General features: G+C 40.0%; 1 protein-coding gene across 1 annotated transcript in view; it reads left to right on the top strand.

Annotated features, from left to right (window-relative positions):
* Positions 1-8070: 8070 nt before the first annotated feature.
* The window catches only part of PIK3R4 (phosphoinositide-3-kinase regulatory subunit 4), a 72814-nt gene continuing 56511 nt past the window's right edge, over positions 8071-24373 (top strand). The window contains exons 1-4 of the mRNA XM_050777720.1: positions 8071-8609; positions 9696-10471; positions 21446-21579; positions 23321-23903. Of these exons, the coding sequence (XP_050633677.1) occupies positions 9739-10471; positions 21446-21579; positions 23321-23903 (1450 nt within the window). The 5' untranslated portion in view covers positions 8071-8609; positions 9696-9738. The remainder of the gene's footprint in view (positions 8610-9695; positions 10472-21445; positions 21580-23320; positions 23904-24373) is intronic.

Raw genomic sequence — 24373 nt, 5'->3', positions numbered from 1 at the left:
TCTCTCTCAAAAAAAGTAATATTACATGTTCAAATATAAAGGTCATGTAGATATTGGATACATGAGTTCAGTGATCAGGCAAAGGTTTGAGAGGGGAAAAACAGTATCATCAGCATACTGATGATATTTAAATCCACAGAATCGGAAAAAGTCACTTAAGGAGAAATTTTAAATAGAGATAAAGTACCTAGAAAAACAGAAGATGCTATAACATATTATTGAATTGATCTCAAGTAGTGAGCACCATATTTGCCAAACCATTTACCTAACTCAAGAGAAAAACTTTGCCCTGGCCAGGCACAGTGGGCCATGCATGTAATCCCAGCATTTTGGGAGACCAAGGTGGGTAGACTGCTTGAGCTCAGCAGTTTAAGACCAGTCTGGGCAACACGGTGAAACCCCATTTCTACAAAAATTGTTTTAAAAATTGGCCAGATGTGGTGGCTCAGGCCTGTGGTCACAGCTACTCAGGAGGCTGAGGAAAGAGGACTGCTTGATTCCAGGAGGCAGAGGTAGCAGGGAGCCAAGATCATGCCACTCCATTCCAGTCTGGGTGACAGAGTGAGACCCTGCCTCAAAAAAAAAAAAAAGTTTGCCCATGATGTTTATTTAACATGTTAACAAATGTCTTCACTATAAAGATTCAAAGAAAAAAAAAATCCCATCTGGATTTTGGTCTAAAGAAAAGCTTTTCATTTCATATTAACTAATTTATTCCCCTTTACCGAACAATGAGAACTATATAAGTCACAAATTTACCTTTTGTGCTGCCACAATTTCAAAGCTAAATTAATACTTTAACTTTTTTTGTTTGTTTGTTTTGAGACGGAGTTTTACTCTGTCACCCAGGCTAGAATGCAGTGGTGTGATCTTGGCTAACTGCAAACTCTGCCTCCCAGGTTCAAGTGATTCTCCTGCCTCAGCCTCCTGAGTAGCTGAGATTACAGACACCTGCCACCATGCCGGGCTAATTTTTGTATTTTTACTAGAGATGGGGTTTCACTATGTTGGCCAGGCTGGTCTCGAACTCCTGACCTCAGGTGATCTGCCCGCCTTGGCTTCCCAAAGTGCTGGGATTACAGGCGTGAGTCACCATGCCCGGCCAAATTTAACTGAAGTTTAATTTATTAATTCCAAGTACTATTTCTCTGCTCCTTTTGAATGAATATTTATTATTTTCTCGTTTTATTTGAGTTACTTTTGTAAAGTCGTTTCAAATCTTTTGTGGAAGAGAACTGGTGAAGGAATAGAGGTGGAAAATAGTGGAAGACAGAGGAATGGCTTGGATAGATGTATTCCGTTTGCCCACCTCCTCCTCTGCAGCCAGCATCTCACTCACTGCCCTCTTCAATCCCCCACAGTGGCCTTCTCTTTGTTCCCAACTTGTCAAACTTCTCCCCACTGCTAGTCCTTTACTTTTACTCTTCCTTTTGCTTACAACACTATTCCCACTATTCTTTATTTAGCCAAAGCCTGTTCATCTCTTACATCCCAGATTAAATGCCCATACCGTGGGCATGTCTTCCCTGACTGCCCCTTATTATATACTCTCGTGGACCCTGTACTTTTTCTCCATAACACTTATTATCATTGAAATCCTTTGATTTTTTTTTGACAAATCATCTACTTTAAAAAATGTTAACCCTTTCATTTCCATGTATTCAAGAACAGTTTTATCCAAGATTATACATTCCAAGAAAATTGGAATCTAGTTCTCCCTATCCTTTGTCTGCCTATTTTTTCATGTGTAATGGTGAAAGAGCTTTAGGTCAGGCAGCTTAGGTGTTTTTAAATAAGATCCAGAGAAGTGATAGCAATGAAATAATTACCAATTTTTAAAAACATTTCTGCCACTTTGTTTCTCTCTGAAATATTCAATCTATATTCACATTTCTTCAATTATGCATGAAATGTTTTTTATAGCTGTTTCTAATCCTGGATCTAGTTGAAGCTCACACATTGCATTTAAATTTCATGTCTCTTTAGAATCTTTTAATTTAGAAAAGTCAGTCCATGTTTTTCACGGTATTCACTCTTTGAAGAATCCAGGCTAATATTCCATTTTCTGGATTTGTCTGCTTGTTTCCTGACGGTATTGCTTAATTAATTTTTCTATTCCTTTTTTTTTTAATAGGCTGGAAATTGGGTCTAGAGTAGGATTGTCTAATAAAAACATAACATAAGCCACATATGTAATTTTAAATTAGTAATCACATTTTAAAAAGTAAAAAGAGGCCGGGCGTGGTGGCTCACACCTGTAATCCCAGCACTTTGGGAGGCTGAGGTGGGCGGATCATGAGGTCAGGAGATCGAGGCCATCCTGGCTAACACAGTGAAATCCTGTCCCTACTAAAAATACAAAAAATTAGCCAGGCATGGTGGCGGGCGCCTGTAGTTCCACCTACTCAGGAGGCTGAGGCAGGAGAATGGTGTGAACCCGGGAGGCGCAGCTTGCAGTAAGCCGAGATCGTGCCACTGCACTCCAGCCTGGGCGACAGAAAGATTCATTTTAATTAAATATTTTCCTTAACCCAATATATCTAAAATATGATTCCAACATATAATATTTATCAAAATATATTAATGAGATTTTTTCATTTTCTTTTGTACTAAGTTCTCTAAATCTGTATGTTTTCTATACTTGTAGCACATTTTAATTTGTATTAACCATATTTCAAGAACTCAATAGTGAAATGTAACTAGTGGCTATCATATTGAGCAGTGAGGTCTAGGGGCTTGATTGAATTCAGGTTACACATTCTTAGCAGCCGGGTGAGCTGACTCACGCCTGTAATCCTAGCACTTTGGGAAGCTGAGGTGGGTGGATCACTTCAGCTCAGGCCAGGATCACTTCAGGCCAGGAGTTCAAGACCAGCCTGGCCAACATGGTGTAACCCTTATCTCTACTAGAAATACAAAAATCAGCCAGGCGTGGCAGCATGCACCTGTAATCCAGCTACTTGGGAGCTGAGGCACAAGAATTGCTTGAACCCGGGAGGCAGAAGTTACAGTGAGCTGAGATCATGTTACTGCACTTTAGCCTGGGCAACAGAGCAAGAGTGTCAAAAAAAGAGAGAAAAAACCAAAAATATTCTTGGCAAGAATGCTTCATGGGTGACAGTATATATTTCCCATTGCATTATATCAGGAGCCTCAAAATATCCGTGTCCTACTATTAGTGATACTAACTTTGATCACTTGGATAAAGGGGTTATGAAAAGGTTTTCCACTATAAAAGTTCATTTTCATTCTTTTTTAACATAGAAAATAATCTGTAGGTATTCCTTGGGTACCATGAGACCATCTTGTTGTTCACAACTTTTACCCAATGATCTTAGAACCCATTGACAATCCATGTAAAAATCAATTATTGCACTGCAGGTTACAAAATGGTAATTTCTTATAATTTATTTTACATGTATTAGCTGGCATTCTTTTTTTTTTGAGACGGAGTCTCGCTCTGTCACCCAAGCTGGAGTGCAGTGGCCAGATCTCAGCTCACTGCAAGCTCCGCCCCCTGGGTTTACACCATTCTCCTGCCTCAGCCTCCCGAGTAGCTGGGACTACAGGTGCCCGCCACCTCGCCCGGCTAGTTTTTTGTATTTTTTTAGTAGAGATGGGGTTTCACCGTGTTAGCTAGGATGGTCTCGATCTCTTGACCTCGTGATCTGCCCGTCTTGGCCTCCCAAAGTGCTGGGATTACAGGCTTGAGACACCACGCCCGGCCTAGCTGGCATTCTTGTATAAGAAGATAAAATACTTACTATTAACTAGAAGGAGCTGTTTATATTAGGGATCCTTCCCCCCTGCCTTATTTTTCCCCTTAGGATGCAAGGACAGCAGAGCTCACATGGACATCTCACAGGACTGCAAATGCACTGGTGGAGTAAACAGCTCAGGAGAGGGAGGAAATGAATAGACATCAGGCAGATGAATGTATTTGTAAAGGTAAGGCTAACTGCTATAATTAATAGACTATGAGATTTTGCTGGCTTATAATGGGGTATACTTTTGTATATGTAAAAGTTCTATGTGGGTGTGCCTGCTAAGCAGGGGTCTTTCTCCAGGCTGTGATTTGGGGACACAGGCTGCTATCTTCTTGTGGCTCTGGCATTAACTAGGGCCTTTAAGTCTTCTGCAACCAGGCTAAAGAGGAAAGAAGGTGGAACTCATTCACCTCCTATCATGTACTAGAAATGAAACACATAATTTCCACCTGAACTTCATAGTGAAAGCTAGTAAAATGGCTCCACTTAGGTGCAAACAGTGGTGTGGGACTGAAAAATATGGTTCCTATAGTTCAGGCACTTCCCAGAAACATCTATTTTCTGTGGAAAGGGACAGTTAGCCATCACTGCCAAAATGCAGCTGCAAGGACACTGGCTAGAGGATGGTCCAGTGTTTGCTGGCTCTTTCTTAGTTTGACTTCAACAGTAGCAAGTAAATTTTATCTTTTATTTGCTTTGAAAAGAACTAGGTGAAATTTCTTCAAAAAAAAAAACCTCCATGGACGGTCATGATTGCTATTTAACAACAGAAACAAGGAAAGAAGGAAGAAAGAATGAGAAGGAAAGAAAGAAAAAAGGAGGAACTGGAAAGAAAAAGAAAAGAAAACCATAGTAGTGAGTATAGAAGGCATTGAAAAAATCCACAAGTTATTTCACAAAATGTAATGTTGGGGAAAATACAGGTGGGGAAAAGCAGAAATAATCTAAATCGGGACATATTTACCATATTTCTATACCATTACTTCTCTATTGGAGAGATATCTAAAGCACTTACATACATGGTATTCAAAGTCTGAAATATAAGCTTACTCCTTAAAAAAATACTATCTGGTAATTAACTGAGTGCTTCTACTGATTTTATGTATATATTTTAGATGTTCCCAGTCCTGGGACTCCTGACCTTGGCCCTAATGATCACAAACCTCACAAAGTCCATATTTATTGATTCAAAAAATACTGATTGAATGTCTATCATCTGTTAGGTATGGTTCTAGGTGTTGAAGATACCCTGATGAGTAAGAATCACACAATCACTGTTGTCGTGGCGTTTACAGTCTAGTGATAAAAGAGACAATAAACAGTTATGCCTCAAACTTAAAGGATTTCAATAATAATAAGCACTGTGAAGGAAAAGTAGAAGGTCCATGAAAGTATATAATGGGGGGCAGTCAGTGAAGAACTGCATGAGGTGATGGCACCTAATCTGGGACTTGAAAGATGAAAAGATTTTGGCTAAAGAATAGGGGAAAGAGTGTTCTAAGCAGAGGAAAGAGTAAATGTGAAGGACTAACAGTAGGGAAAGGTTTGACAATTAGAACAGGATAGGAGCAAAGAGAAAGCCAGTGTGGGAGATTGAGAGGGACAATGAGTGATGTCAATTGCAGTGCAGCAGGTGGGCAGGGGTCAGATCATGCAAGGATTTGTAGGGCAAGCTACGAATTTTTAATGTTAGCCTAAAAATGAGGAGGAGCTTCTAGAAGGATGTAAGCACAGATGTCTTATGATTATAATTTCATATAAAAAAGACTACTCTAGGACTAGCCATGTCAGACATTAAAACATTATACAATTATTTTAAAAGTACTGGTAGATGAATTAAATAGTACCTCAATGGACAGAAAAGAAAGTCCAGCAGAAGACCCAGATATACATAGGAAATCTGTTATATGGTAAATATGACATTTCAACTAAGTGGGGGGAAATGTATTACTCAACATTTTTAGATAACTGAGTAACTCTCTAGAAAAACATACAGTTGTAGCTATACTTCAGAAATTTAAGAGCACAAAATGAAACCATAAAAGACCCAGAAAAAATTTTGGGAGAAGTATACAAAATAATATCAGGAGTGAGGAGTGCCTTTTCTGTGTAGGTTTCAAAATGTAGACATCATGACAATGATGGTTGCTTGGCCTAGGCTCTGAGGAGATGGCAGTGAATGGGTTCAAGGTATATTTCGGGGATGGAATCAGCAAGAGCAAGTGATCACTGAATGGGAGGAATGAGTGTGGTGAGGAAGAGGGGGAGAGTAGGAATATGTTAAGGATGCCTTAATGAGTTCCAAATTTACAGTCTTGAGGAATTCAGTGGGTAGTAGTGCTGCATATTGAGTTGGAGAAGAAGGGAGGAGGGAATGTTGCAGGGATAATAACAATTTCAGCTTTGGATTAAAACATTTTGTGTTTTAAAGAACACTATCAAAAATGTGAAAAGACAACATAGAGAAAATATTTGCAAATACTATCTCCGATAAGGGATTTGTATCTAGAATATATAAAGAATGCTTACAACTCAATAATAAAAAGACAAACCAATTAAAAATAGTCAAATAATTTATATAGACATCTCTTCAAAGAAGATATATGAACAGAAAACAAGCACAATAAGAAAGATGCTTAATAGAATTGGTTATTAGGGAAATACAAATCAAAACAACGAGATACCACTTAAGAGCCACCAGGATAATAAAAAAAGGAGATAATAACAGTGTCAGCAAGAATGTGGAGAAATTAGAGCCCTCATACATTGCTAATGGGAATGTAAAATGGTGCCTGCACTTTGGAAAACAGTTTGGCAGTTTCTGAAATGTTAAACATAGAGCTGCCATATGAGCCCACAATTTCATTCCTCAGTATCTATCCAAGAGAAATGAAAACATATGGCTACACAAAGACTTATACACTAATGCTATGAACATAGCAGCATTTTTCATAATAACCTAAAAGTAAAACAACTCAAATGTCTATCAACTGACAAAAGGATAAACAAAATGTGATATATCCATACAAAAAAAATATTTGCAACAACAAATAAATGAAGTACTAATACAAGCTACAACAGGGATAATCCTCAAAAACATTATGCAAAGTGAAAGAAGTCAGTCTCAAAGCCCACATATTATATATAAAATGTCCAGAAGAGGCAAGCGTATAGAAACAGAAAGTAGATTAGTGATTGCCTAGGGCTGGAAGCGGGAGGAGAAATGGGGGAGAACAGGAGCGACTGCGAATGGTTTCACGGTTTCCTTTTGGGGTAATGAAAATGTTTAAAATCAGGCAGGCTGGGCACGGTGGCTCATACCTGTAATCTCAGCACTTTGGGAGGTCGAGGCGGGCGGATCACTTGGGGTCAGGAGATCCAGACCATCCTGGCCAACATGGTGAAACCCCGTCTCTACTAACAATACAAAAACTAGCTGGGCGTGGTGGCACATGCCTGTGGTCCCAGCTACTCTGGAGGCAGAAGCATGAGAATCGCTTGAACCCGGTGGAGGTGGAGTTTGCAGTAAGCCGAGATGGCACTACTGCATTCCTGCCTGGGTGACACAGCGAGATTCTGTCTCCAAAAAAAAAAAAAAAAAAAAAAAAGGCCGGGTGCGGTGGTTCACGCCTGTAATCCCAGCACTTTGGGAGGCCGAGGTTGGCGGATCACGAGGTCAGGAGATTGAGACCATAACACGGTGAAACCCCGTCTCTACTAAAAACACAAAAAATTAGCCAGGCGTAGAGGCCGGCGTCTATAGTCCCAGCTACTCGGGAGGTTGAAGCCGGAGAATCGCTTGAACCCGGGAGGTGGAGGTTGCAGCAAGCCGAGATCGTGCCACTGCACTCCAGCCAGGGTTACAGAACGAGACTCCGAGACTCCATCTCAAAAATAAATAACTAAATAAAATCACATTATAGGGATGATTGCACAACTCGACAGATGTATTAAAAACTACTGCTTTGTACATTTTAAGCAGGTGAACTTTATGGTATGTAAGTTATATCTCAATAGAACTCTTAAAAATCCAGCTTGGGATATATTAGTTTTCCTAAATATTCTTGAGTTCTCTTAACGCTGTTCTGCTGTCCTGGGAGTGAAGGGGTGTCTGAACAGGTTCTAGGGGATGTCAGAAACCTCAGCGTTCGAGAATGAAAGGTAGAAGAGGAGGACGGGGATAGATCGTTGTCAGAGCATTATTTTCTCCCTGTAGTTTCGCCCGGAGTAAGACCACGCCTTCGTTCGTTTCCTAGCAACCAGTTTCCTACCCCGGCAATTCCTCAAGGCTCACTCTTTTTCGTCACTTCTGCTCGGCGACAGGAAGTGAGGTCAGACCGGCTGCTTTCCCGGGAGTTCGGCGTTTGCTGCGGCTGTAGCAGCTGAAGTATAGTTTTTTCCTGGGACTGGCGGTCTCCACTTCTCTCCCGGGTTCCATCTCCCCCCGCCCGGTGGTGAGGCCCTCGAGGAGGGCTCGGAAGGGTGTAGCGATCCGCGCTAGAGGAAGACGAGGCCCAGGAACGCATGGCCCCCAGGGCAGGTTAGGGGGCTGGAAGGGGCAAATCCCAGGGTACCTGTGGAAACTCTTTAGCGTGGCTTCTTCTCTCTGCTGAGACCCCGAGAGCTTTCCCAGTTCTCCTCCCAGGACCACCCGGGTTCCTGAAGAGCGGGACTTTTCTGCGCCCCTCCCCCAACAGCTCATCTCCTGCCTATGAAGAAAGACCCTTCGTAGAGATAGCTTCCCCGGTGCTGACGCGTTTTCCCGTCCCGTCCTCGAAGTAGTCCACTATGACCTCGTTGTGAAGCCTCTGAACGATTTTTGACACTTTCCCGAGGCCTAGGGTAAATGTTTATGTGTGCTTAAGGTCGTGTGTGTATATGTGTGGCATTTATTTCTTGCAAAACCTGAGTTAGCAAAACCCTGGGCTACGGTTAGCAAGTGCCTATTTTGGTCTACATTTCTTTAACATCTGTGGCAAGGTTTCTTGTTGCAGGCCAGGGAAGTTTGCACCTTCTTTTAGCTGGGTGAGCGGGCACATTGGAATTAGGCAGGAAGTGTCCAGGAGTTAACTGAATTTTTAGATCTTGGTTTGACCATTTCAGGAATTCAGTGACCTATTTGTATTAGATGACTCCTAGTCAGTTTCACATTTTTCTTCTTTTCTTTTTTCTTTTGAGACGGATGGAGTCTCGCTCGGTCACCCAGGCTGGAGTGCAGTGGCGGGATCTCCACTCACTGCAACCTACGCGTCCTGGGTTCAAGCAGTTCTCCTGCCTCAGCCTCACGAGTAGCTGGGATTACAGGCGCCCACTACCACACCCGGCTAATTTTTGTATTTTTAGTGGAGAGGGGGTTTAACCATGTTGGCCAGGCTCGTCTTGAACTCCTGATCTCGTGATCCGCTGGCCTGGATCTCCCGAAGTGCTGGGATTACATACGTGAGCCACCGCGCCCGGCCAGTTTTAAGTTTTTAATGTGTCTGTGTCTTATTTCCAAGAAACTACAGGTTCTTGGACAAGAACTATGTCATATAGTAATTTTGTGATTCTCATAGCCCTAAGCACAGCACGGAATACATAGTAAAGGCTCATTAATATTTTAAATTTAAATATCAGAAAATAACACATTCTAACATTTTTGGCTTAAAGTTGAAGAGACCTATTTATAGTTCAGCTCCTGGAAATGGCAATGCACAATAGCAGGATCTTTTTAGGTAAAATAAGGTCTTCTTAGAGAAAATAACATGGTCTTTTTAGATAAATGTGTGTGAAATTTAGAGACTGCCCAGAAGGCTAGGTACAGTGCTCTTAGTGGAAGAGAAATATGCTGCATCTGTCTTTTCGGAAGAGACCAAATAATGGAATAATGGTATTTCACTGCTTCTTTGTTTCTTGTCTTTTTTCTTCATTTGTTTTTCTTTTAAATAGGTATTGTATCCTAACCTTACCGACCCCAAAGGTGCCTGCCATTATGGGAAATCAGCTTGCTGGCATTGCTCCCTCCCAGATCCTTTCTGTAGAGAGTTATTTTTCAGATATTCATGACTTTGAATATGATAAAAGCCTGGGGAGTACTCGGTTTTTTAAAGTTGCTCGAGCCAAGCACCGAGAAGGCCTGGTCGTTGTGAAGGTTTTTGCAATTCAGGATCCCACATTGCCTTTAACCAGCTATAAACAAGAGCTGGAGGAACTGAAAATCAGGCTTAATTCTGCACAGAACTGTCTACCTTTCCAAAAAGCATCAGAAAAAGCATCTGAGAAAGCAGCTATGCTCTTTAGGCAGTACGTGCGAGACAATCTCTATGATCGTATCAGTACCCGTCCATTCTTGAATAACATTGAGAAGCGCTGGATTGCTTTCCAGATCCTGACAGCTGTGGACCAAGCACACAAATCTGGAGTTCGTCATGGAGACATCAAGACTGAGAATGTGATGGTCACCAGTTGGAATTGGGTTCTTCTAACTGATTTTGCCAGTTTTAAGCCCACTTATCTTCCAGAAGACAACCCGGCAGATTTCAATTATTTCTTTGACACATCACGGAGGAGAACTTGTTATATTGCTCCTGAACGTTTTGTTGATGGTGGGATGTTTGCCACTGAGTTAGAATATATGAGAGATCCTTCAACTCCACTTGTAGACTTAAATAGCAATCAGAGAACAAGAGGAGAGTTGAAGAGAGCAATGGACATCTTTTCAGCAGGTATTTGAGTGGGTCACATTTGCTAAAGGAGCATTTGTTTATCTTTTAACTGTTAATCAGAAATGTAGCTTTTTTTAGTCACCAGATATTGAAAAGTTAATGTCTTGGTTTGTCCTCAGACACTATTTCAATTAGAGGCAGCATTCCTGCATTGGATGTGTTTAAGTGCCTAGGAAATGCAAACAGCAGTTTATTTACACAAACAGATAAACATATTTGCTTGCCTACTTTTATTGTATGTGTCAGGCACTGTCCTAAGTGCTAGGGACATTGATGGATAATATATTTTCATAATGCTTCCATTTTAAAGTGACCATGGATATTGCAAAAGGACATTTCAATGCAGTGTTGTTTACTGTGGTGGTAATAAGCATTGAGTGCTACTATATGAACACATAGATACTTAAATTAGTCCTCATGGTGGTGATGAGTCAAGAGGTGGGATCAAGCAAGGCCTCTTTAATAGAAATATGATATTTACATTGAAATCTGAAGTTGATTGGGAGTTAACTTTCGTAGAGTAGTTTGTTTCAGACAGAGAATGTTGCCTACACAAAAGCCTAAAAACCAGAACATGATGCACTGATGTGTTTTCTGGAACACAGAATGTGAATTAAGTAAGGCCCAAACTCAGGCCAGATCAGAAACGGTGTGGCCTGACTGTAGCATGGAGAGTGAATTTTGCAGGGAAGCTACATAGAAGACAGGAAAACAAGTTAGGAGAAAACTGCCACAGTCCAGGTAAGATGATTGTGACTGGCTTAAGGTTGTGGCAGAGTTGGAAGGAGTGGAGAGAAGTGGTAATGCTTAAGAGATTATTAGTAGATAGAATTGTTAGGACTCTGTCATTGGAAGATGAAGTCACAGGAACTTCTCCCCGCCCACCAAACTGAGTGGGTGGTAATGCTGGTCCCTGAGACAAGGAGACACAGGAGGAGGAACAGGTAAGATTGGGAAGATGATGAGGTCTGTTTTAGATATGTTAAGTTTGAGATTTCTGCCAAGGATTCAGGAGAAGATGTACAACATATATTTGGTTATATTTTTATTTATTTTTAATTTATTATTATGTTTTAGAGATAGGATCTCACATTGTTGCCTAGGCTGGAGCGCAGTGGTGCAGTCGTAGCTCACTTCAGCCTTCAACTCCAAAGATCCTCTTGCCTCAGCTTTCTGCGTGTAGCCAGGACTACAGGCGCACACCACCACACCCAGTTGATATTTTTTAAAACATTTTTGGTAGAGACTGTATTTTACTATGTTGCCCAGAATGTTCCTGAATGCCTGAGCTCAAGCTGTCATCCCACCTCAACCTTCCAAAGTGTTGCGATTACAGGGATGAACTACCACACCTAGCCCAGCAATTGGTTATAAATTTTTGGGCATAGAAATCTGGGATAGAGACGGAGATTTGGGAGTTATCAGGAAATAGGTAGAAATTGTAGCTAGGAAAAGTTTGTACAGAAGTGATTCTTAAGCTTTTTTGGACTCCCTTAAAAAATGTAATGAAATTAGCGGACTCCTTCCCTGGAAAAATGTACCATGCATTCATTCCTATATATTATTTCACATACACAGACCTCATGAAGCTGAGCTATGGATTCCAGATTATTTAAGAATTTATGGGATAGAGAGGAAGGAGAAGTGTGTTGAGGGTGGTACTCTGAGGGACTTCGAAAGAAATCTGGCATCAGTGCCATTTTTGGTAAATTTTGTGATAGTTTGGCTTAATTTTTTTCTCGCTTGTGGGTTTTATTGCCATTGCTTTTGGTGTTTTAGTCATGAAGTCCTTGTCCGTGCCTATGTCCTGAATGGTATTGCCTAGGTTTTCTTCTAGGGTTTTTGTGGTTTTAGGTCTAGCATTTAAGTCTTTAATCCATCTTGAATTAATTTTTGTCTAAGGTGTAAGGAAGGGATCCAGTTTCAGCTTTTCACATATGGCTAGCCAGTTTTCCCAGCACCATTAACTAAATAGGGAATCCTTTCCCCATTTCTTGTTTTTGTCAGGTTTGTCAAAGACCAGGTGGTTGTAGATGTGTGGTATTGTTTCTGAGGACTCTGTTCTGTTCCATTGATCTATATCTCTGTTTTGGTACCAGTACCATGCTGTTTTGGTTACCATGCTGCCTTGTAGCATAGTTTGAAGTCAGGTAGCGTGATGCCTCCAGCTTGGTTCTTTTGGCTTAGGATTGTCTTGGCAATGTGGGCTCTTTTTTGGTTCCATATGAATTTAGATCGGAAGTTTAGATTTTTCCGATTCTGTGAAGAAAGTCATTGGTAGTTTGATGGGGATGGCATTGAATCTGTAAATTACCTTGGGGAGTATGGCCATTTTTCACGATACTGATTCTTCGTATCCATAAGAATGGAGTGTTCTTCCATTTGTTTGTGTCCTCTTTTATTTCATTGAGCAGAGGTTTATAGTTCTTGAAGCGTTCCTTCACATCCCTTGTAAGTTGGATTCCTAGGTATTTTATTCTCTTTGAAGCAATTGTGAATGGGAGTTCACTCATGATTTGGCTCTCTGTTTGTCTGTTATTGGTGTATAGGAATGCTTGTGATTTTTGCACATTGATTTTGTATCCTGAGACTTTGCTAAAGTTGCTTATCAGCTTAAGGAGATTTTGGGCTGAGATGATGGGATTTTCTAAATATACAATCATGTCATCTGCCAACAGGGACAATTTGACTTCCTCTTTTCCTAATTGAATACCCTTTATTTCTTTCTCCTGCCTGATTGCCCTGGCCAGAACTTCCAACACTATGTTGAATAGGAGTGGTGAGAGAGGGCATCCCTGTCTTGTGGCAGTTTTCAAAGGGAATGCTTCCAGTTTTTGCCCATTGAGTATGATATTGGCTGTGGGTCTGTCCTAAATAACTCTTATTATTTTGAGATACGTGCCATCAATACCTAGTTTATTGAGAGTTTTTAGCATGAAGGGCTGTTGAATTTTGTTGAAGGCCTTTTCTGCATCTATTGAGATAATCATGTGGTTTTTGTTTTTGGTTCTGTTTATATGATGGATTATGTTTATTGATTTGCATATGTTGAACCAGCCTTGTATCCAGGGATGAAGCCAACTTGATCGTGGTGGATAAGCTTTTTGATGTGCTGCTCGATTTGGTTTGCCATTATTTTATTAAGGATTTTTGCATCGATGTTCATCAGGGATATTGGTCTAAAATTCTCTTTTTTTGTTGTGTCTCTGCCAGGCTTTGGTATCAGGATGATGCTGGCCTCATAAAATGAGTTAGGGAGGATTCCTCTTTTCCTATTGATTGGAATAGTTTCAGAAGAAATGATACCAGCTCCTCTTCGTACCTCTGGTAGAATTCGGCTGTGAATCCCTCTGGTCCTGGACGTTTTTTGGTTGGTAGGCTATTAATTATTGCCTCAATTTCAGAGACTGTTATTGGTCTATTCAGGGATTCAGCTTCTTCCTGGTTTAGTCTTAGGAGGGTGTATGTGTCCAGGAATTTATGCATTTCTTCTAGATTTTTTAGTTTACTTTCATAGAGGTGTTTATAGTATTCTCTGATGGTATTTTGTATTTCTGTGGGATCGGTGGTGATATCCCCTTTGTCATTTTTTATTGCGTCTTGATTCTTCTCTCTTTTCTTCTTTGCTAGTGTTGCTAGCAGTCTATCAATTTTGTTGATCTTTTCAAAAAACCAGCTCCTGGATTCATTGATTTTTTTGAAAGTTTTTTGTGTGTCTATCTCCTTCAGTTCTGCTCTGATCTTAGTTATTTCTGGACTTCTGCTAGTGTTTGAATGTGTTTGCTCTTGCTTCTCTAGTTCTTTTAATTGTGATGTTAGGGTGTCAATTTTAGATCTTTCCATCTTTCTCTTGTGGGCATTTAGAGTTATAAATTTCCCTCTACGCACTGCTTTAAATGTGTCCCAGAGATTCTGGTATGTTGTGTCTTTGTTCTCATAGGTTTCAAAGAACATCTTTATTTCTGCCTTCATTTCGTTATGTACCCAGTAGTCATTCAGGAGCAGGTTGTTCAGTTTCCATGTAGTTGAGCGGTTTTGAGTGAGTTTCTTAATCCTGAGTTCTAGTTTGATTGCACTGTGGTCTGAAAGACAGTTTGTTATCATTTCTGTTCTTTTGCTGAGGAGTGCTTTACTTCCAACTACGTGATCAATTTTGAAATAAGTGCGATGTGCTGAGAAGAATGTATATTCTGTTGATTTGGGGTGGAGATTTCTGTAGATGTCTGTTAGGTCTGCTTGGTGCAGAACTGAGTTCAAGTCCTGGATATACTTGTTAACTTTCTGTCTTGTTGATCTGTCTAATGTTGACAGTGGGGTGTTAAAGTCTCCCATTATTATTATGTGGGAGTCTAAGTCTCTTTGTAGGTCTCTGAGGTCTTGCTTTATGAATCTGGGTGCTCCTGTATTGGGTGCATATATATTTAGGATAGTTAGCTCTTCTTGTTGAATTGATCCCTAATAGCCCTCTTTGTCTCTTTTGATCTTTCTTGGTTTAAAGTCTGTTTTATGAGAGACTAGGATTGTAACCCCTGCTTTTTTTTGTTTTCCATTTGCTTGGTGGATCTTCCTCCATCCCTTTATTTTGAGCCTATGTGTGTCTCTGCACGTGAGATGGGTCTCCTGAATACAGCACACTGATGGGTCTTGACTCTATTCAATTTGCCAGTCTGTGTCTTTTAATTGGAGCATTTAGTCCATTTACATTTAAGGTTAATATTGTTATGTGTGAATTTGATCCTGTCATTATGATGTTAGCTGGTTATCTTGCTTGTTAGTTGATGCAGTTTCTTCCTAGCATTGATGGTCTTTATGATTTGACATGTTTCTGCAGTGGGTGGTAGTGATTGTTCCTTTCCATGTTTAGTGCTTCCTTCAGGAGCTCTTGTACGGCAGGCCTGGTGGTGACAAAGTCTGTCAGCATTTGTTTGTCTGTCAAGGATTTTATTTCTCCTTCACTTATGAAGCTTAGTTTGGCTGGATATGAAATTCTGGGTTGAAATTCTTTTCTTTAAGAATGTTGAATATTGGCCCCCACTCTCTTCTGGTTGTAGAGTTTCTGCCAAGAGATCCGCTGTTAGTCTGATGGGCTTCCCTTTGTGGGTAACCTGACCTTTCTCTCTGGCTGCCCTTAACATTTTTTCCTTCATTTCAACTTTGGTGAATCTGACAATTATGTGTCTTGGAGTTGCCTTTCTTGAGGAGTATCTTTGTGGAGTTCTTTGTGTTTCCTGAATTTGATGTTGGCCTGCCTTGCTAGGTTGGGGAAGTTCTCTTGGATAATATCCTGAAGAGTGTTTTCCACCTTGGTTCCATTCTCCCCGTCACTTTCAGGTACACCTATCAGACGCAGATTTGGTCTTTTCACATAGTCCCATATTTCTTGGAGGCTTTGTTTGTTTCTTTTTACTCTTTTTCTCTAAAGTTCTCTTCTTGCTTCTCTTCATTCATTTGATTTTCAATCACTGATACCCTTTCTTCCTCTTGATCAAATTGGCTACTGAAGCTTATGCATGCATCACGTAGTTCTCGTGTCATGGTTTTCAGCTCCATTAGGTCATTTAAGGTCTTCCATACACTGTTTATTCTAGTTAGCCATTCGTCTAATCTTTTTTCAAGGTTTTTAGCTTCTTTGCGATGGCTTCGAACATCCTCCTTTAGCTCGGAGAAGTTTGTTATTACGGATCGTCTGAAGCCTTCTTCTCTCAACTTGTCAACGTCATTCTCCGTCCAGCTTTGTTCCATTGCTGGAGAGGAGCTGCATTCCTTTGGAGGAGAAGAGGCACTCTGATTTTTAGAATTTTCAGCTTTTCTGCTCTGTTTTGTCCCCATCTTTGTGGTTTTACCTACCTTTGGTTTTTGATAATGGTGACATACAGGTGGGGTTTTGGTGTGGATGTCTTTTTCTGTTTGTTAGTTTCTAACAGTCAGGACCCTCAGCTGCAGGTCTGTTAGAGTTTGCTGGAGGTCTACTCCAGGCCCTGTTTGCCTAGGTATCACCAGCGGAGGCTGCAGAACAGCAGATGTTGCTGCCTGATCCTTCCTCTGGAAGCTTCGTCTCAGAGGGACACCTGGCTGTATGAGGTGTCAGTCGGCCCCCAATGCGAGGTGTCTGCAAATTAGGCTACTTGGGGGTCAGGGACCCACTTGAGGCAGTCTGTCCATTCTCAGATCTCAAACTCCATGCTGGGAGAACCACTACTCTCTTCAAAGCTGTCTTAGAGGGACATTTAAGTCTGTAGAAGTTTCTGCTGCCTTTTGTTCAGCTATGCCCTTCCCCTCTAGTGGTGTCTACAGAGGCAGGCAGGCCTCCTTGATCTACGGTGGGCTCCACCCAGTTTGAGCTTCCCAGCCACTTTGTTTACTTACTCAAGGCTCAGCAATGGCGGACGCCCCTCCCCCAGCCTCGCTGCGGCCTTGCAGTTCCATATCAGACTGCTGTGCTAGCAGTGAGCAAGGCTCCATGGGCGTGGGACCCTCTGAGCCAGGCGTGGGATATAATCTCCTGGTGTGCTGTTTGCTAAGACCTTTGGAAAAGGGCAGTTTTAGGGTGGGAGTGTCCCGATTTTCCAGGTACTGTCTGTCACAGCTTCCCTTGGCTAGGAAAGGAAATTCCCCAACCCCTTGTGCTTCCCGGATGAGGCAGTGCCCCACCCTGCTTTGGCTCATGCTCTGTGGGCTGCACCCACTGTCTGACAAGCCCCAGTGAAATGAACCCAGTACCTCAGTTGGAAATGCAGAAATCACCCGTCTTCTGCGTTGCTCATGCTGGGAGCTGTAGAATGGAGCTGTTCCTATTCAGCCATCTTGGAACCTTCCCCTGCCTTCAGTGTGTTGTAAAATGAGGTATAGTCTGTTATAAAACACAATATAGTTAATGCCTATGGTAATTTTAACATTGATACAGTAATTATACTTCTTATTCTAATTTTGTATTTGACCCAATCATATCTCTTATAGCATTTTGCCTGCTTCAGGGCAGGACCTTGTTTAGGGTCAGATATCACATTTAGTTGTCATATCCTTTTAGCCTCCTTTAATATTTCTACAGCCTTTTTTTCTTTTTGTTATTATCACATTGCCATTTTTTGAAGAATGCCTCCCCCCACTTAATTTTTCAAAATCATTTTTATACTTGTTAGTTTGAATTATTGTAGAATCAAAGGAAGTTGCAAGAATAGTGAGGTATCCTTCACTCAGCTTCCCCCAATGATGACATGTTATGACTGTCGTACCATATCAGAATCAGTTGACATAGGTACATTACTGTTAATTAGAGTATAGACCTTATTCCGTTTTCACCAGCTTTTACATGCATTCTGTATGTCACCCGCTCCTTTGTTTTTTGATAGGATGTTTCTCATTTTGAGTTTGTCTAATGTTTCCTCGTGATTAGATTTAGGTTATAACTTAGTAGGAATACTGCATAGATGATGATGGGTTTTCACAGGGTCACATCTTGAAACAAATGATGGTTGTTTGTGATGTTAATTTTAATCATCTGGTCAAAATCTTCCCAAATTTCTCCCCTCTGTAGTTTTCTATTTTTTTAATCCCTTGCAACTAATAAGCAACCTATGGGAAGAAATTTTAAGATGTGCAAATATGCCTGGTGTGGTGGCTCACACTTGTAATCCCAGCCTCCCACACTTGGGAGGCTGAGGTGGGCAGATTCTTGAGCCTGGGAGTTCAAGACCAGCCTGGACAATATGGTAAAACCCTGTCTCTAAAAAAAAATGCAAAAAACTTGTTGGGCATGGTGGTGCATGCCTATAGTCTCAGCTACCCGGGAGGCTGAGGTGGGAGGATTACCTGAGCCCGGGAGGTCCAGGCCACAGTGAACTGTGATCACACCACTGCACTCCGGGCTGGGTGACAGAGTGAGACCTTGTATCAAAAAACAAACAAAAAAAGATGTGCAAATATCCTGCCCATCACTACAGTTTATCCCTTGGCATTTGGCATCCATTGATGATTCTTGCCTGATCGAATTTTTACTATGATGGTTGCAAAAATGATTCTTCCACTGAAACACTTCCTCCACATTCAACAGTAGGACCTCAACATTCTGCTAGACTCAAGGATCCTTTCTTTCGCCCCATTTATTTATTTATTGGGACATTAATTCTTAATTTTTTCAATCGTTTGTATTTATTACCTTAATTATATTGGTGCATCAGTTGTCTCAGATTTGGCCAGTGGTAGAAGGAGCCTTCTCAGGCTGATTCCCGTGTCCTTGTGGCAGTCCTCATTATTATTGTAATTTTTTTTTTAAGCATTTCTTTACTTTTTGGTATAAGATATTGTACCTACCGTGCCCTAGTGCTCAAACAAGCCATTAAGGAATCCTAATTCTTTTAGTATGTAGTGAATGATATTAGAAGCCTCTGTCTAGTGCTCATTGCTGTTAGATTGTCTTTGACACTTGGCTCTTACAGCTGACAACGCCAGGCGGTATATGTAGTATGCGTGTGTTGTACTCTGCTTTCGTTGGGTGGAGTGTTCTGTTGGTATCTGTTAGATCCAGTTGGTGTTTTTCTCTACTGTTTTTTCCCCATAGCACCAACTTCTAGATTCTATTTTATGTGCCTATGTTCCTCAACTTACAATGGAGTTACATCCCAATAAACTGATTAGAAGTTGAAAATATAAGTAGAAAATGCATTTAATACACCTAACCTATTGAACTTCCCAGCTTACCCTACCTTAAACGTGCTCAGAAACTTACTTACATTAGCTGGTTAATTTTAATTGTATTTTTTGGGTCCTCTGTTTCCTTGTTGCTTATGGTGTTTTTAATAGCTGCTTTTCGAAGTCCTTTATTCTAAAATGTGACACTATACAGAGAGAAATTAACAAATTTATTGAGTGTTTATTATGTGTTAGGAACTTAGTTGCTGGAGATTTTTCAATGAATAAAGTAGAAAAATCCCTTCCTCATGTAACTTGTATTCTAATAGGCATATAGACAAAAAGAAACACAGACTGTCCTGATTTTGTAATGGTTCAGCTTATGATTGTTTGATTTTACCAAAATCAAAAGTGCAAAAGTGATACACATTCAGTTGAAATGTATTTGGAGCACCCATACAATCATGCTGTTTTTCACTTTCAGTTCAATATTAATAAATTATGTGAGAGAAATATCTCACACCTTTATTGTGAAATAGCCTTTGAGTTAGATGTGTTTGCCCACATGTAGGCTAATGTAAGTGTTCTGAGCATGTTTAAGGTAGGCTAAGCTGGAGAATTCAGCAGGTTACATGTATTAAATCCATTTATTTTTCTTTTCTTTTTCTTTTTTTTTTTGGAGACAGAGTCTGGCTCTGTTGCCCAGACTGGAGTGCAGTAGCCCAATCTCTGCTTACTGCAAACTCTGCCTTGCAGGTTCAAGTGATTCTCCTGTTTTAGCCTCCCAAATACCTGGAATTACAAACGTGCACCACCACACCTGGCTATTTTTTGTATTTTTAGTAGAGATAGTGTTTCACTGTGTTGGCCAGGCTGGTCTTGAACTCCTGACCTCAAGTGATCTGCCTGTCTTGGCCTCCCAAAGTGGTGGGATTACAGCCATGAGCCACCATGCAATATTTTTAACTTTTCATTGATTTATTGGGATGTAACCCCGTTGTAGATTGAGCAGCATCTGTACATAAAATATAACCTAGAAGTTGGTGCTATGGGGGAAAAACCGTAAGGAAAGAGAAAAGGGAATGTGTCTGGTGAGGGGTGTGGGGGTAGTTGTGGAAGTGGGGCCTGCAATTTTAAACAGGCAATCAAGAAAGGCCTTACTGCTGAGTGACATTTGAGCACCTGAAGATCTGAAGGAGGTGGAGGTACTTGGGGGAATAGCATTCTAGGTAGAGGGACTAGCAAATGCACAGGCTGTGAGTTGAGGTTATTTAAGGATCTCTTTAGACTTGTTAAATGCCTGTCATGTAATGATTCAGTGAAACTGTGTTGTCCTTTTGGAAATGTGGGTACTTTAAAAATTTCTGGTTTGAAGATTATATAAATGCAAAATGAGAGTTATCTCTCTTTTCCTCTCCCTAATCTTACAGCTACACTTTTTTAGCATTTCACATATTATGTTTGTTCACTGCTTTATTTTGTGTCTTCCCTCCTAGAATGAAAGCTTCATGAGGGCAAGGATTTTATCTGCTTTATGTACTACTTGTGCCTAGGGTATAGTGGTCACCTAATAACTTTTTGTTTAATGATGAATAAATGATTTGTCAGATACGACTTTGTAGTAGTAGTTCCTTATGAATTTAATGTCTGTAAGTCCATACTTAAATAAAAGTTTCTTGTTTTATCACTCTATATGTAAATTGTATATATTACATATATACTTTAATTTAATTTATTTATTTTTTATTTTATTTTATTTTATTTTTTTGAGATGGAGTCTCACTCTGTCATCCAGGCTGGAGTGCAGTGGCATGATCTCAGCTCACTGCAGCCTACCTCTACCTACCTCTACTTCCTGGGTTTAAGTGATTCTTGTGCCTCAGCCTCCCAGGTAGCTGGGACCACAGGTGTGTGCCACCATGCCCGGTTAATTTTTGTGTTTTTGGTAGAGATGCGGTTTCATCATGTTGACCAGGCTGGTCTCGAACTCCTGATCTCAGATGATCTGCTGGCCTTGGCCTCCCAAAGTGCTGGAAGTACAGGTGTGAGCCACCATGTCTGGTTTATACATTCATTTAAAATTACAGAACTGGGGAAGTATTTAACTTTTAAGAAGGAGAAAAATTGTATGGCTCTATTTTGACTTTATACTTTAGAAACCAGTGTTCAGGCAATAGACATTTTCCCTGTCAGCTTGATTGTAGTTATATGTTGCATCAGCATTTTAAATTTCATTTACTTTGGGGTTTTTGCATTTTGGGTTTTATGAACTGTCTGAGTTCTCAATCTATATTGCATGATATTTTTCATCTCTTTTCTAACAGAATTATACCTGCTATTTTTCAGGTTGTGTGATAGCTGAGCTTTTTACAGAAGGTGTACCATTATTTGATCTCTCTCAACTTTTGGCTTATAGAAATGGACATTTTTTCCCTGAACAAGTGCTAAATAAAATTGAAGATCGCAGTATCAGAGAATTGGTAACTATGCTACAAATATTTGCCATAAAGTTTTTAATAGGCTCTTGTTCCCACTTTTGCTTTAATCAGATTTCTGGAATGTTGTAAATTTGGAATAAAGCAGTAAAACACCATAGACGAATATAAATAGCCTTTTGTTACTACTTTGTTAGGGCAGAATGTACTGTTTTTTTCCCCTTTAGGCACAGAGCTCATTTGACTTAAAAAAAAAATCTATTTATTATCTATTTTCCCACTATAATTTTCAGTGCGTGTTTTACAGATTTGGAAGGAGGTAAGGTGGTTTCTAGGGGTGGGAGAGGTTGTCCTGGATAGAGCTTGCTAGTAAGAAATGAAGAAGACAGACATTTAAAATGGAGGGAACAGGAAATGTCAACTTGAATATAATACAGCAATGCAGGGCCATTGCATATAGAAGCAAATAGCTTTGTATTAATATATGAAGCTGAGGGCAGCTCTGGAAAGGCAGCTACAGAAGCACAAATTAGTATAGCAGAATGGGCGTGAGGAGTCGTGTGGGGGGATCACCTAAGCCACATAGCTACATTACTGTTTGAGGGCATCTTTTCTAAGTCATTTGTAGGGTAACTAATATTGTGGTGATGACTCTGAGTCATGGAAAAGATTGTGGTGTATTTAGAATATTATTTAATTAGGTAGGGAGATATATAATACAGGGAGATCTATAATACATTTAAATTTCTCTTAAGTATGTCAAATATTAAAAACTAAGGTGCTTCAGAGGAAGCCAGTTTAGGCCATATTTATTGAACAGTACACTGGATTAGGAGTTGGTGTAATGTTCTGTCTTTGGGTATGGCACATACTTGTTATGTTGCTTTGGTTAACTTCATGTCTTTGGGCGTACATTTTCTTAACTGCGAAAGAAGTGAATTTGTTTAATCTTTAGGGCCTAATCAAACTAAAAGCAATTCTGACTAGTTAACATTTTCTTTTAGTACATTTGATTCCCCCATGTTCACTACTAGGCTCTTATTTAAAATATAAACAAAGTTCAGATAACTCAATACATTTTGTGATATTTTATTTAAATAATGACTGATACCCTATGAGTGTCCAGGAAAGATTAAACTATGTTCTGTGCATTGAAAAATATTTATTTCCCTATGATACTAGAAAACATAGGATAAATTCAAATGAGGTGTATCATTTCTAGTGTTTGCAGAATTTAACATCTCTTTGACACTATTTGAAAACTTTAAGCCACTGAGTCCCCTATTGATTAGATCCTAGAGCTATACTTAACCCACAGATTCCTTTGCACTTGTGGCAATAAGGTTCTGAACCATAACTCAACCCTGGATATGTAAATGGATTTTAGGGGTTCTGTGATTCCTTCCAGAATTGTATGGGTTTTTTAATGCAGAAATTGTGTGTATACATTTTTCTCTGGAGAAAATCCATTGCTTTCCTCAGATCCTTCATGGTATCTCCTACTCAGAAAAGTTTATAAGAATCTTTGAGTTGTGGACAGCAATATATTAGTCCCTATTTTAAGAAATGGGGAATACTGAGCCATGGTATAACCTCCTGTTTATGTGTCAGGGCCATCTGTAATATATTTGTATATGATTTTTTGCTGCTTTCTAGGATGATGGAGTCACAATCACTTAGCAGTCAGGTTCTGAAAGATCCTTTACATCGTATGTAAATTGCCTTCCATCTGCTTTACTTTTCTATTCTCAAATCTATTTTAATTCCTTTTCTTTCCTTGGTGTAGGTAACTCAGATGATTCACCGTGAGCCAGATAAACGTTTAGAGGCAGAAGATTACTTAAAACAGCAGCGTGGCAACGCCTTTCCTGAAATATTTTACACTTTCCTTCAGCCCTACATGGCCCAGTTTGCCAAGGAAACGTTTCTTTCTGCAGATGAGCGTATTCTGGTTATACGGAAGGATTTGGGCAACATTATTCACAATCTCTGTGGACATGATCTGCCAGAAAAAGCCGAAGGAGAGCCTAAGGAAAATGGGCTGGTTATCTTGGTATCTGTTATAACATCCTGCCTACAGACCCTTAAATACTGTGATTCCAAATTAGCTGCTTTGGAACTTATTCTTCATTTGGCTCCAAGATTAAGTGTTGAAATTCTTTTGGATCGGATTACTCCATATCTTTTGCATTTCAGCAATGACTCTGTTCCCAGGGTGAGGGCCGAAGCCTTGAGGACGTTGACCAAAGTTCTTGCTCTCGTCAAAGAGGTTCCTCGTAATGATACCAATATTTATCCGGAATACATTCTGCCAGGCATAGCCCACTTAGCCCAAGATGATGCTACTATCGTTAGACTAGCCTATGCTGGTAAGAGTTTATTGTCCAAATATTAACCACTTAGATAATTTTTAAGTTAATGACTATAATACTGCTTGTTTTTCTGATTTGTTTGAGAATTCCAAGTATGAACTTTGCTCTTTGAACTGTTTGTGTACATTTTGATAATATTTCTAGATACTGTGTTCCTGGGAATCAATGTTTGTGTGTTCTCTCACTTTTGAAACGATCAGAATTATCAAGTGATGGAATTTTGTGATTTTCTTAGGAATATTACATTCAACTTGGAATAAGACTAATGTTACTAATGTTTACAAGTATGTGCTTCTGATCTAGTGTCTTCAGGCCTTTATGAAGTTTCTCTGATAAATATGGTTATTTGACTGTCAGTTTTAGGATATAACAGTCTATTGCTGCTGAAAAAGATTAATTTTGCTGGATAATTTGATGTTGAAAGAACCTAGCATACTAACTTACTGAAGTTTAAGGTTGTTTTTCCA

Source organism: Macaca thibetana, chromosome 2 (assembly GCF_024542745.1).
Source record: "Macaca thibetana thibetana isolate TM-01 chromosome 2, ASM2454274v1, whole genome shotgun sequence".
Lineage (NCBI taxonomy): Eukaryota > Metazoa > Chordata > Mammalia > Primates > Cercopithecidae > Macaca > Macaca thibetana.
The sequence above is the reverse complement of the archived record's forward strand: the minus strand, read 5'-3'. Positions and strand labels throughout refer to the sequence as shown.